Source organism: Capsicum annuum, chromosome 11 (genome assembly GCF_002878395.1).
Source record: "Capsicum annuum cultivar UCD-10X-F1 chromosome 11, UCD10Xv1.1, whole genome shotgun sequence".
Classification (NCBI taxonomy): Eukaryota; Viridiplantae; Streptophyta; class Magnoliopsida; order Solanales; family Solanaceae; genus Capsicum; species Capsicum annuum.
This window is the reverse complement of record NC_061121.1, coordinates 189539307-189554551: the sequence shown is the minus strand read 5'-3', so window position 1 is coordinate 189554551 and position 15245 is coordinate 189539307. Positions and strand designations below refer to the sequence as shown.

The window sequence follows — 15245 nt, the reverse complement described above, 5'->3', positions numbered from 1 at the left end:
ACAAAAGGATAACGAAAGGAAATCTATTTTACATAAAGTGTTATACTACACCAGCAGAGATATTATATGACGAAATAAAATCAGTTATACAAGTTGTAAAAATAGGACTAACCAGAGATATGATCATACCAGAAGATATTACATAGTAATCGGAGATACCCAGAATTGAGATACCCGATTTCTACGTAAATAAACGACTTATTGGACTAGCTACGATTATCCAAGAACTAGCAAATAATTATACTAATGGAAACCCAATATGGAGCTATTATTCGAGAGATCATCAAATGATTTACTCAAATTCAAAAGAGCTACGACAAGCAGATATGGAAGATGTCAAACAATGGATAATGACATTACTCAACCCAGAAAAATAATCTACCGCAAGAGCAATTAAACAAGGATTTATTTCAGACGGACTACTGACAAGATATTGTAAAATAATTGGACACAAATATCCAGATCACCAATATTCAAGATGTAATGGAGAAGATAACATTATTCCAAAAGTACATCTAGAATAAAAATCAAGAAGACAAAATGCCAGCTGGAAAGATAAGATAAGAAGTAATAATGGAGATATAGCAGATACGACAACATCAACGGAGACAAGATATTGAATTCATTGTATAGATTTTTAGTCTTTACGAATTGTAATTATTGCCTATGTAGACTTTTCTAGACTTAACTTTTCTAGATTTGTAGAAATTTTTAAGGCTATAAAAACTTTAGACTTTTTAGGGTATTAGCCTAGGTACTAACCTTTTTGACTTATAGGTTAGCATTTAAAACACGTGTAAAGATGCTTGTAAAGTTTTTTCGTTCTATAAATAAAGGAAACTGAAGGCATTGCAAAGCAAGCCTTCATGTGTTGAAGCAATACTCTCTCCAATTCATAACAAATATTTTGCTCAGTTAATTAAAAAACAGACATATTTCAATGGAAAAAGCTATGGAGGAGCAAACTTCAGAAATATCGAAACTACCCGAACAGGTGTGTTTATTTATGATTATGAATAGCTAAATTCATAATTTCCAACAATCATGATATGATAAAATAAATTCATATTAGTTACTTTATAGTAGAATTATTCGAAGAATAATATGTTAAGAAGTTTATTAGCAAAGTGGAAACGGAGAAAAATCCCTAAGAACTATGCCATCCTAAAGGTGAAACCAATGAGGCAAGAAGCCGTGGCGGGGAGTAACCAGAGTAGAGGCACTGTTTAAGGGAAAAAGTATCCAAATTACCATGCTAATAGTGACCGAAGAACATATTATTTAAGAATAATCTAGTATATAGTAATCTAAGATGACCATATTTTGTTATGTACATGGTTGAAGAAAATATTTTGAAAAAAGCAATTTTATGAAAATGAATAATCATTTATCTGATGTGATGACAGATAAATTTAAAATACTTATTTTGTATGCACTTAAAGATATAAAAGTAGTAGATATAAGAAAAATCATATTAGAAAAAGCATTTGGTAAATATTACATGACTAGAGTAAATTATATACCATACCTACCTAACTACTCTTACAAATACTTACCATGATAAATTACATAGAATTTTTAGAAAAAGATATGAGAAACATACAGTTACTAGAAAAACAGATGAAAATAAATATAGAAAAATACATGGAAAATAAAGATATAAAATACATAGAATTTCTTAATAAAAATATGCAAGAACTACTAAGGCTAAAACAAACAACTACAAAATATTATAATAAAACCAATTTTAAAAGATAGATCATTTAGATTATCTTAAAGTCTTAATCTTATATAAACTTAAAGATATAGAAATTATAGATATTAAGAGAATAATATTAGAAAAAGTAATAGACTATGAAATTGAAACCATAAATTGGATAGAACAGTTATACCAAGAAATTTACCCAGAAGGATATTATTCAGATTAAGAGATGTTAGAATATATTAGAAAAACTAGAGAAAATCAAGATAATTTAAATAAAGAAATTAATTATAAAAATCGAATTAGAAAAATAATGAAGAATCTAAAAGAAAAATTAATATGGATAGAAGAAGCCTTAGAAAATTTAGAAAAAAATACATGTGATAGTTTATATAATTTAAAAAACTCACTATGAGAAGAACAACACAAGATAATAAATAACATTGAAAATTTAGAATTAGATATACATTACAGTACAGTTAGGATAAATTATTATACAGAAATTTGTAACTCTACAATTACTATAGGATGAAATAATAAACCAAACAAATTAATGAATATATCTTACGAAAAGAATAAATCATTAAAAGATATTGAAATAAAATTTAAGAAATATCCACGCATAAAGAAAAATAGATTCATTAGATATATAATAAATCTATTTCATAAGTTAGTTAATCGCCTATATCCGCACTCCCCTCCAAATGTAGGTAGTTTTCAAATATGTAAATTGTATTTTTAAAAGACGTAAAGCTTTCATGCTTCAGTCTCGATCAAAATTAAACTGTTTGGCTCTGGAAATTTGAATAATGAGGTGTATTTTTACTAAACTAACCTTCCTAATGATACTTTGAAACTGTAAGTTTTACTATTACCACTATATGTAATTATTTAATACAGTAGAAAGGGCTATATATATAAAATTCTCTTGATTTTTCATAAATGGATACAACTATTTTTTAGTAAGAAGGCCAAGTAAAATGCAATGTAGGGGGTATTTCTTTTCAAATTGGGGATAGGGTAGGATAGGCGTTAGGGGTTGCTGGGTTAGGGGTAGGACCTTCATTGCGGAAGCAGGTTCAATTTCTACATCTCGGTAGGGGTAGGAAAATGGGGGTGGAGATTATACAGTGGGAAATCGAGTCCTCATCAATAAGGTAAAAGTTCAAGTAGCCAACTAAATGAGCTACTAAGAGTCCTCTTCTGATATCAGTTTTATTGGCGGAAACCGATAAGCAAGGATAGGCTGAAGTTTTTTGAAGGGCGTTTGTGATGGAGGTTTGATAGGAGGGTCACGGGTCACCCTATTATGTCTAAACACGATTTAACTAGACTTTCGAAAACTGTGATCTATTTCCCATATTGATTTCCTTTACTCTCATTCGTTCTTGATTGTAGCTTTCAATGATTGGAGATCCATGATAATGATATGATTCGAGGTTTTCAGTGGGAAATTGGGGTTGTGAGAGTAGTGAAACTTCTAGGGTTTGGGTGGTCGAATAGGCAGAACAATCTTGAGGCAGAGAAGATACTTGGGATGATGTTGCTAGGGTTGAGAAAGTACATGATGGGCCATGAGGCAGGAGAAGGGCATTCAAAGGCAGTGGGGTTATGGGAGGTGGCAAAGGTGAAACAATTTGATCATGTTTCCGGGGCTAAGAAAACTGAGTATTCTTCTTCTGTTTTTCTTTGTTTTTAATAATTCACAAGTGTTTGGAGTTTAATCTACATACTTACTACACACATTCACATGTCCTATTTGCTCTATCATTCTATGTGAGTTGGTGCAAAATAGCTTGCAGAATTTTTTCCCACAAGATGATAGAACTAGTAGAAGTTGATAGTTAGAAATTGTAGTGTAAGAACTACAATAAGGGTTACCTTTAATTGTTGGAGGACCTCTACAGTCTACATCCATTTACTTTGTGACATTAAAATTGACAAAATACAAAAATAAAAGATACATACACACACATTATTGGATTAGGGAAGGCATTTGTTTTTCTGTTAAAGGGTCAGCTAGTGAGCCGGTCGCTGGCTGGACATCTCCATGCAGCATTGGCTTTGCAGACGAGAGTCACAAGTCACAACACTATAGGTCCTACCAAAGGGAGCGTAAATTAACCGGCAATGAACTTCCCATAGCCTGTTCCGATAAGCTTACCAGTTGTTATGATATAGGTGCGAGGAGCTATATGATCACCTCAATACTTATAGCATAGTTTGTTTTTAATAGGTTTGCATAGCGCCTTGCCCGTGTAGATTCAGGGACTGGATTCATTATAATTACTACGTTTTTTTTAGTTAGTAGTAAATTTTTCTATTATATATGAGTTCTTCCTCTAAAATCATCTTCTATTTGGTCGTTATGTTACTTTTGCAGCCAGCATTGATGAGTTTGATGACTGATGAGATACACCAAAGCCGAGAACTGGTTCTCAATAATTTCTTTCCAACATTTTTGAATTACATAACTACTTGAACATAAGCTACAACAAATATTGGAAGCCAGTGTGGTGTTGAACTTTGGGTGGATTGCTTATCTTTCTTTTTTCATGGCCAACCTGGTTCGCGCAAATGCGAACAATGAAAAGGTCAAAGCTGTTGCTGCAGTTGTCCTCAAGGGACATTGGGACAATCTTTTGAAGCCTAAGACCGGCTCATTTGTGACTTCCACCGCTATTAGTCAAGCCCTTCTTCATATATCGCAATATTATTTCTCCCTCTCATGGTCATTCTTTCAGTGGGCCGAATCCGTTCCCAATTACAAGCATTCGTTGCAATTCTCTTGGACTATGATTTACATACTTACCAAACAAAAACACTTCAAAATTGCACAAGCCATGCTTCAAAAGGTGGCAGTCAGAGACTTTTTATCATCACCGACAGTGCTGAATGCGCTTGTGAGCTCCAATCTGAATAATGATGTGAACTCACATCTTTTAAGTTGGTTGGTGATATTCTATGCTAATTCAAAACTAACCCATGATGCAATTCAAGTTTTTGAGCATATGAGGGTTTGTAAGCTTATGCCCCATGCGCATGCTTGTACTACCCTTCTGAATTCATTGGTGAAGGATGGGTTGACTGATACTTTGTGGAAAATTTACAAAAAGATGCAAAAAATAGGGGTGGTTCCAAATATATATATCTATAATGTGCTTATGCATGCTTGTTGCAAGTCTGGTGATGTTGAGCGGGCTGAAGATTTATTGAGAGAAATGGAGTTTAAAGCTACATTCCCTGACCTTTACACTTATAACACGTTGATATCACTGTATTGCAAGAAAGGCATGCATTATGAAGCTTTGTGCGTGCAGGATAGGATGGAAAGAGCAGGAGTACGTCCTGATATTGTAACCTATGACTCTTTAATTTACAGTTACTGCAGGGAAGGGAGGATGAGGGAGGCTATAAGGCTTTTCAAGGAAATTAAAGATGCTACCATTAACCTGGTTACTTACACTACATTGATAGATGGGTATTGCAGAGCCAACAACATTACTGAAGCTTTAAGATTGAGAGATGTAATGGAGGCAAAGGGTTTGTATCCTGGGGTTGTTACTTACAATTCAATTCTTCGGAAATTGTGTGAACAAGGCCAGATGAAGGATGCAAATATACTATTAAATGAGATGAATGAGAAGAAAGTTGTACCTGATAATGTGACTTGCAACACTTTGATTAATGGTTACTGCAAGATCGGGGATATGAAATCTGCTCTCAAGGTGAAATATAAGATGTTGGAAAGTGGACTGAAACCTGACCGCTTCACTTACAATGCTATGATTCATGGATTTTGTAAGGTAAAGGATACAGATGGGGCCAAAGAAGTATTATTTGACATGGTTAGGATTGGACTTTCCCCCAGTTACTGCTCTTATTCGTGGCTTGTGGATGCTTACTGCCACCTGAATAATGAGGTAGCAGTTGTCTCATTGCCAGATGAGTTTACAAGAAGAGGTTATCTTGTTGATGTGTCCTTTTATAGGGCAATCATAAGGGGGTTGTGCAAGAGAGGTAAAATTGACGGTGCTGAAAAAGTTTTCCACATTATGCAAACAAAGGGGGTGCGTGGAGATAGTCTAATATATGCTACTCTTGCATATGCTTACTTTAAGGTAGGGAAGTTTGGTGCTGCGTCATATTTGTTAGACGATATGTACAGAAGAAGGCTAATGATAACCCTCAAAACGTACAAAAGTTTTAATGCTTCTTACTCTGACGAGAATACCCTTATAGATATGTTTTGGAGTAACGTGATGCAAAGAGGTCTGATTTCCAGAACCGTCTACGATGACATCCAGCAATTGAAGATGCTATATTAGAAACAAATTGGCTTCTGACGTCTTTGATTCTTGAGGTATGGATATCATAGCTGAAGCACTCTGTTGTAAGCCTGAGCAGTCTCTGCTAATAAATATGATTCTGTTGTGCTCTCACAAATTCTCTCTGGAGACATGAAGCAAGAACAACACTGTCAACTTTTCACAAAGGTGGTTGAGCCATGTTGTCATTGTGCTTCTTTCTGCTGGGAATCCTGGAATATATCATATTTCAAATGTATAAGGAAGAGATTGGCAGTGGTTCGATTGGGCCTTTCATATGCTTTTTGTGCTGGTTTACTTGAAGGTAGCAACTAATACTTCTATGACATTACATTGTCGGCAAAATGAGGAAGAATCTTTGATTCAAAAAAGGTATCCACCATGCTGATACCGTATGTTCTAATTCTGTGCTGCTGGATATATTTTAATGGACACGACATGGAGGCAGTCGAACTTTTTCGAGACAAAAATAGATGTGGTTCCTGATGAAGTTACCTTGTGTGATGTTCTATCTGCCTGCTGCCATTCTAGTTTAACTGAGCTTGGAAATTTGCTTGATTGAATCGAGTAAATATGCAACATATCAAAGGTAGGGGAGGGACCACATCAGGCAATACTCAGTGCCAAAAGAATATACGTAATGAAGTAGAAATAAAACATATAATCGAAAAGGGATTAAAAAACTCTAAAATGAAGACAAAGACAATTGAAAAAAGGAAGAACATGGGCCACTACAACTAATACAGCATAAATACAACAACAATAACATACCCACTATATTCCCACATAGTGGGGAAATGCAGCATAAATACAGCATAAAAATATTCAAATAGAAAGATAGGTTAGGTTCATATAAAAACAGGTTACTAGGTGGGTTTAGGTTTTGTACCATTGGGTTGGGTTTAAAAATCTACGTAGTTCAATAGGATGAAGCCATTTTTCTAATATTCTGCTATTAAGTGAAGGGTATTTTTCGACCTTGAAAAAAATATTGAGGGCATTTTTGATTCAATTAGTGGAAGGTGACATTTTGAACCATTTGTGATAGTTAAGAGCATTTTTTAATTTTTTCTGGTTATTCAATTGACATAGTCAAGAAACCAGACTCCATTATGAAGTCTTTGTCTTCTTGTTAGAAAATAGAATAAATGACAGTTTTGATTACAAGTAAGACCACTAGCAAAAGAGAGAGAGATGGAGAGAAATCACTGATCATACTTGTTCGCAAATTTCTCTTAGAATTCAACAGGTAAAATAAAGTGCTTAATATTTTCTTAAAATCATTTTGTTTTGCTTTGCAGATATCAGAAATGGAGATTAGCTTGGTAGTTGGTGGTGCATTTCTCTCTTCAGCTTTGAGTGGTCTCTTTGATAGGTTTGCTCCTCAGGTTAATCTGCTCAAGATGTTTCAGATGCATAAGAATGATGTTCGGCTCTTTAAGAGGCTGAAAATGACTTTGTTTGGCCTTCAGGCTGTGGTAAGTGATGCGGAGAATAGGCAAGCATCAAATTCAGTTGTGAACCAGTGGTTTAATGAGCTTTGAGGTGCTGCGGATGGTGCTGAAAACTTAATGGAAGAAGTCAATTACGAGGCTTTGAGGCTTAAGGTGGAAGTTCAGCTTCAAAATCTTGCAGAAACAAGCAACCAGCAAGTAAATGTCCTTAACCTGTGCTTAAGTGATGAGTTTCTTCTTAGCATAAAGGAGAAGTTGGAAGACACCAGTGAAACATTGGAGGTGTTGGAAACTCAAATTGGTCGCCTTGGCTTAAAGGAGCATTTTTATTCGGGTAAACTAGAAACTAGAAGACCTTCAACTTCTTTGGTTCATGAATCTGATGTCTTTGATAGGCAGAATGAAATAGAGGAATTGATTGACCATTTATTGTCCAAGGATGCAAATAGAAATAATCTGTAGTTCCTATTGTTGGAATGGGTGGCGTGGGTAAGACAAAACTTGCTAAAGCTGTTTACAATGATCAGAACCATTTTGATTTGAAAGCTTGGTTTTGTGTCTGATCCATATGATGCTTTCATAAAAACAAAAGGCAATCCTTTGCACTTGTTGCAATTTGTTTTCTAACCTCTTCAAGTTCTGGTTGTTCCACAGGAATCCTGTTTTCTATGAATGCCGTTTGAATAAAGCCCAAGAGACTTCATCAGACAGAGTCCCCTTATTGATTGCCCCACGACCCATCATCAAGGCGACACTCTCTTTACGTGTCGTTACAATGATCTTACTTCCTATATCCCCTTGTACAAAAAGATTTCTCAATTCATCCCACTCATTATAGCTGTCATTCCAGACGTCATCCAGAACAATAAGGAACTTTTTGCCTTTTAAGCTTTCCTTCAGTTTGACTTTTAGCTGATTATGATTGTCACCATCTATTAAACCAATTTCTTGAAGTAACAATTTTGTTATTCTGAAAGCATCATATGGCTCAGACACACAAAAATGGATTTGTGGGGAGACATTTTAATAAGTGAAATATGGGAGCTGTCAAGTCGTTCGAATGGTAGCTTACCAGCTTTGATGTTGAGCTATAATGATGTTCCTGCACATTTTAAGCAACGTTTTGCTTATTTTGATTTGGAAGCTTGCTTTTGTGTGTCTATATGATGCTTTCAGAATACAAAAGGGTTACTTCAAGAAATTGGTTTAACGGTTGATGACATCTTAATCAACTACAAGTCAAATTGAAGAGAAGCTTAAAAGACAAAAAGTTTCTTATTGTTTTGGATGACATCTGGGATGACAACTATAATGAGTGGGATGACTTGAGTAATCTCTTTGTACAAGGAGAAATAGGAAGTAAGATCATTGTAACGACATGTAAAGAGAGTGTCGTCTTGATGATGGGTTGTGGGGCAATCAACTTGGGGACTCTGTTTGATGAAGTCTCTTGGGCTGTATTCAAACGACATTCATTAGAAAACAGGGATCCTAAGGAACATCCAGAACTTGAAGAGGTTGGAAAACAAATTGCACACGGGTGCAAAGGATTGCCTTTAGCTCTGAAGGCACTTAGTTGTATTTTATGCACCAAATTAGAGATGGATGAGTGGAGAGACATTTTAAGAAGTGAAATATGAGAGTTGCCATGTCGTTCGTATGTCATCTTACCAGCTTTGCTGTTGAGTTACAGTGATCTTCCTGCACCTTTGAAGCAATGTTTTGCTTATTGTGCAATATTTCCCAAAGATCTGTTTTGCAATGTCCAAGTTATTCACTTGTGGATTGCTAATGGTCTTGTACAACAGTTTCATTCAGGAAACCAGTACTTTCTCGATTTGAGATCAAGATCGTTGTTCGAATGGGTCCCAGAGTCTTCTAAAAGAGATATAGAGAAATTCTTGATGCATGACCTTGTCAATGATTTTGCCCAAATGTCGTCTTCGGAACTTTGTATTAGTTTGGAAGAGAATGAAGGATCTCATAAGTTAAAACAAAGTCGGCACATGTCCTATTCAATGGTAGAAGGTGACTTTGAGATATTGAAACCACTCTCCTAGGTAGAGCAGATGAGGATATTGCTTCCAATCAATCTCCAGCGCGGGTACTTAATGAAGCTAAGCAAGAGGGTGCTACATAACAGATTGCCAGGACTAACATCCTTAAGGGCATTCTCTTTGTCACGTTATGGGATTGTGGAGTTGCGAAAACATTTGTTTATCAAATTCAAGCTCCTCAAGTTTTTGGATATTTCTCGGACAAAGATTAAAAATTTCCAGATTCGATTTGTGTCTTCTATAACATAGAGACTCTTCTCGTGTCATCATGTGATGATCTTGAGGAGCTATCACTGCAGATGGAAAAGTTGATCAACTTGTGTCATCTTGACATAAGCAACACTTCTCGCTTGAAGACGCCGTTATCTGAGCTAGTTGAAAAGCCTGCATGTGCTAGTCGGAGGCAAGTTTCTTTTAGGTGGTCCCGGTGATTCAAGAATGGAAGATTTGGGTGATCGGCATAACTTGTATTGATCTCTATCAATTCTTGAGTTGCAAAATGTAGAAGGGAAGCTCTGAAAGCAAACACAGGGGAGAAGAATCTTGTTGAGAAGGTTATCGTTGGAGTGGAGTGGAAGTATTGCCGACAATTCACAAATTGAAAGAGACATACTTAATGAGCTACACCCACACACAAATATAAATCACTGGATATAGAGGGACAATATTTCCAAATTGGCTAGCTAGTCATTCGTTTCCTAAGCTGCTAGTACAATTGTCTCTTAGCAACTGCGAGAACTATGATTCCTTGTCAGCACTAGGACTACTTCCTTCTTTGAAATTCCTTTCCATTAGAGTGATGCTTTGATTAACAGAGGTGAGGGAAGAATTATGGGAGTTGCCTGAAAATCTTTGTTCAATGACATCATTGAGAATTTCAAGTTGTTCTGAACTCAATTTGGAGACACCTATCCAACTTTCAAGTCAAACGGTTTGAAGTTTTTGGTTCTCCTGAGGTTGGAGTTCTTTTTGATGAAGCTGAATTGTTTACTTCCCAACTTCATGGAATGAAGCAGATTGATGAATTAATTATTGCTGACTGTAACTCTCTTGCCTCCTTACCTATTAGCATTCTGTCCCGTACCTTGAAGAAAATATGGATATCTTCTTGTCAGAAATTAAATTTGGAGTCGTAAGTTAGTGAAATGATTTCTAGTAGTTATTGTAACATATTTCTCGAGGGTTTGATACTGGCTGAATGTGATTCTATTGATGGTATATCAACTGAGTTGGTCCCAAGAGCACAAACTTTGAGGGTAGGTGGTTGCCACAACCTTACTGGGCTTTTGATTCCTACTGGGACTGAAAGGAACACCTGTGATGATTAAAATGAAGGGCGCTCGGACAGATGTACGTTATTCTTTTTCCCCAATAGCTTCTTTTTTTTTTCTACTTCCCCTTGCTTGTTTGCTAATTCTTTCTCTTTGGTACATACTTGTTGAGCAACATTTATTTTTCTACCAAATTCCTCAGCTTCAAAAGTTTTACTCAAAACGCCACTAGTTTCTTCCAAAATATCATAGCAAATTAGAGGGCAATTTTAACATTTTGCCTGAAGCCTCTCCTAATGGATCAGTAAGTATTTTACTGTTTTCTAGTTAAATCAAATCATAATCAGCTTGATCACTTTTCCCTTGATTAAGAAGAATGATTCGTCGTGGTGCTTGAAATGTCATTTCCTCTAGAAACTAGAAAGACGTTAATCTGCGTGATCATCAGAATGATGTATCTCTTTGCTATTAATTACGTCTGATGTTCTTTTCAGGATCTAAATTATGTTGTGCTAATCATCAAACACGTCTTTATTTTAAAGCTCCATAGAGAATCTAAATTTTAGAAAAAATATCATGATTAACAATCAGAAGTTAGTAAATAAAACTTCCATTGTCAGGATTTTTGGAGCAGTACGACATCCGATTGTTGTCTCAGTTAGATTGCTCGTTTTTTACTAATGTAAGCATAGGTTTTTCCAAGATGATAGCAAAAGCTTGAGTCCCTTTTCAGCAGTTATGTGATGCTAATTTCTTCTGTTGTTTTTCATTTCCGTCTTTGCTTTTAGCCTAAGCCTGGGATGTATATTAACCTTGTCATCTGTAATTTGATAAGCAGATACAGATGTTTTACTCCTAGCTCATAATATGCAGATATATAGTACAATGCAAATTTACAGCACTATGTATTAATGGCATTTATAAAAAGAATTTATGAATGCTTGCACTAAGACGGTGTGAGAAAACATAACTACAGATCCCTAATTGTATCTAAAAATGCATCAACATCATGTACAATAGCCAGTTTGAACCAAAAGCTAGCAAAATAAGTCATCTCTGTTTTAGGCTATGTAAATCTCTCCAGTGGCCTTCAAAGATTCTGTCATTTCTTTCAAGCCAAACAGTCCACCAAATGGTTTGAGGGATGGAATTCCAAGTCTTTTGTGATTCCTTGACATCCCGTTTTTGTTCCAACATAGCAATAGCTCTCTAGTGGATTTTGGCATGGACCAGGACATGCGTATGATTGACAAAAACATTCTCTATAGCTGATTAGTAACTTTACAATGCAAAAAGAAGTGGCCAACATCTTCAAAGTCCACACATGGGACACCTACGGCAAAGCTGAATTTTTCTCTTGTTAGAATTGTTAGCATAGCCAAGAAAGAGTTCTCTCTTATTAAGGCTGTTCAAAATATGATGCAGTCTTACTTAACGCATATATTGTAATCCAGTGTCTAGATAACTTGACGGTTAATTTTGAGGAATTTTTCTTTTTTGTCTATTAGTTTGATTTCAATGTTGATCCATTGTCAGTTGTCATTGTAGGAGTTGTTCAATGTTGTCTTCATTGCCTTAAAGTTCGTCTATACGTGGAATCACAGGAAGAGCATGAATGGTCAGGAACTATGCAATCAAAAATGTCGATAAAGGATTTTCAAACTCAGTTCTTTTTCACAACGCAGCCGTCTACCTTGTCTTCCTTGAGATGAAGCATGACTTGCTGCACATGGAACATACAACTCTAATGGAGCCCAAAGGAAAATGAGGAAAAAATAGTTGTTCAATGAAACATGTAAGGAAGCATATTGCCCATTATGGTTAGATTATAAGTAAAAACCATTACTTTTTCATTATCAGGATTTTGACAAAGCCCAACGATTATTTGGAAAGGGAAAAGTTTCGGAGGTCTCTTACTCAAGTCAAGATTACGGGGAAGTGGTTGAATCTCTAAGTGGTATTTATTCTTATGTTGGATGGAACATCAGAACTATGCATGTAATATATTGTTGGTTTTGGCATTAAGCTCACACAGCTTTAAAATGCATCGTTGCTTATATAGCAGCAATCAACATCTCCTCATTGTTTTTCCAATCTGGTATTTTGCCTTAGGATGATACAACAAAGTTCTATTTACTCTGGATACATCTTGGCCGATGGAAAGTAAAAGACAACATGGTTATTGGACTTTCTGAGTTGAGTTACCTTAACTTCTTGAGGTGTAATGGTTAGAGCAAACTGTAAACGCTATGTAAAATGTATACGAAACAAAGTAGACCTGAAGGAGTGAAATTTGTTTGCGTAGTTTCTTGATGTAGTTATTACTGATTAAATGATGTCTAGTTAAGTTCATACTGCATAAAATTTCTTCACTCTAATTTTTCTGTCTCCTCTTTCATAGTAATTTATTTTCTTTAGTTGAAATGGGTGAAGGTAGAGAAAAAGCTATGGATTCGACATAATTCAGTAGGTTTCGTCAAAACCCTGTATGCAATGGACACTATGCTATTCATTAACAAGAACATGAAATGTCAATTATGAGAAGAGGGAGTAAAGCTTCAATGGTTTCTTTCTTCAAGATGGCTAGTGAACACGATTCTCGATAGATTGACACTGTGTGATTGTGATGTATCAGTTGAGCTGATCCCAAGAGCACACACTTTGAGGGTAGAGCGCTGTGATGTTCTTACTAGATTTTCGATTCCTACGTGGACTAAAAGACTATAATGTGATTCTTGGAATACAGTTGTGTATTTACATGGGAGAAGTTGCAGCAGCTGCCGGAACATACTCAGGAATTCCGAAAGGAGTGACACTTACAGAGACTTTCCTGTCTCAAAGAGATGACAGTGACAGATATTCTTGCTGATGATAATAGGGAGTTGCCTTGCTCTATTTGAAGTCTTACCATCTGAAAACATTAAGCAGCCAAGTTCGCAAAAGCTCCACCTCTCTTGAATATCTATGTACTAGAAATTTACCTCAAATTCAGTCACTGCTAGAAGAAGGGTTTCCCCCGTCTCTTTCTGAGCTATATTTATCTTACCATCATGAGATCCATTCACTACGGCACCTCACTTTGCTTCAAAGTCTAGACGTCTCCTGCAATCAACTCATCTCTTGCAGAATCATCGCTGCCTTCCTCCTTCTCTGAGCGGACCATCAAGGATTGCCGTAATCTCCAGTCACTTCCAGTAAAAGGGATGTCCACTTCCCTCTTAGACTAACTTTTTCCGTCTACCTATTACTCAAACCACTACTAGAATTTGAGCGGGGTAAACTGGCCAAATATTGCTCAAATTCCCACCTTAGAAATTAATGGGGATATATGTGATGATCAAAATGAATGGCCTTCCAACAGATATAAGTTATTCTTTCCCCCCAGAATCTTTTTGTTTTTACATACTTCCCATTGTTTGTTAATTATTTTCCTCTTGTTAAATCTTTGAGTAGCGCAAAAGTGTCTATTTCCAATATGAAGACAAGGAATAATCTTGAGATAGGAATGAATTTAAGTTTAGATTCTACAAAAAGGTGATAAAAAGCAAAATTGAATATTGGTAGGAATTGTTAAAGATATATCTCAGAAATAAAATGTAGATAACTATTAGTAGTTTTAAATTATTAAAGTTCTATATGGCTTGGACTTAGGAATTAGTTATTCCTTTGTTATTTGAATTTGAATTGAAATCTAGCAAGAAATTTAGTTATAAATATATGTTTTAAGTTATTAATAAAACAAGAGAAAATGGTCAAAAGCCCCCCAACATTTACCCCAAATCCCAACTACACACTTACACTTTGCGGGGGTCATATGACCCCCCTGAACTATTTTAAAATGGAGTTATTACCCCCGAACTATTTTAAAGTAGAATATCTACCCGTCTAAAAGCCCATACCCAGATTTTATTTTAATTTGTGGTCTACACGCGTTGCCACGTGTCATTCCACGTCTTTTTCTTCTTCTTCTTCTTCCTCTTCCTCCTCTTCGTCCTCTTCTTCTTCTTCTTCTTCTTTTTCTTCTTCTTCTTCTTCTTCTTTTTCTTCTTCCGCTTCTTCTTCCTCCTCCTCCTCCTCTTCTTCTTCTTCTTCTTCTTCTTTTCTTCTTCATCTTTTTCCTCCTCCTCTTCTTTCTCTTCTTCCTTTTCTTTTTCCTCCTCCTCCTCCTCCTCTTCTTCTTTCTCTTCTTCCTCTTCTTCCTTTTCTTTTTCCTCCTCCTCCTCCTCTTCTTCCTCTTTCTTTTTTTTTCTTCTTCTTCTTCCTCTTCTTCTTCTTCTTCTTCTTCTTCCTCCGATTCTTCCTCCTCCTCTTTTTCTTCTTCCCCTTCTTCTTCCTCTTCCTCTTCTTCCTCTTCTTCCTCCTCTTCTTCCTCTTCTCCTCCTCCTCCTCCTCCTCCTTCTTCTTCTTCTTCTTCTTCTTCTTCTCCTTCTTCT

At 35.9% G+C, this 15245-nt stretch overlaps 1 protein-coding gene across 13 annotated transcripts; it reads left to right on the top strand.

The window, feature by feature from the left end:
• Positions 1–2702: 2702 nt before the first annotated feature.
• On the top strand, positions 2703–13190 carry LOC107847518 (pentatricopeptide repeat-containing protein At5g38730). Of its 13 annotated transcripts, none has more exons than XM_047399159.1 (5): positions 2704–3370; positions 4086–6334; positions 7332–7405; positions 7503–10891; positions 12361–13190. In XM_047399159.1, exon 2 carries the CDS (start codon positions 4258–4260, stop codon positions 6028–6030), a length of 1773 nt encoding a protein of 590 aa, XP_047255115.1. In that variant the 5' UTR covers positions 2704–3370; positions 4086–4257; the 3' UTR covers positions 6031–6334; positions 7332–7405; positions 7503–10891; positions 12361–13190. The 13 variants fall into 13 exon arrangements, with proteins under 13 accessions (XP_016547291.1, XP_047255115.1, XP_047255114.1 ...); XM_047399158.1 differs by having other exon boundaries at positions 7332–7418; XM_047399157.1 differs by having other exon boundaries at positions 4086–6402.
• The last annotated feature ends 2055 nt before the right edge of the window (positions 13191–15245 follow it).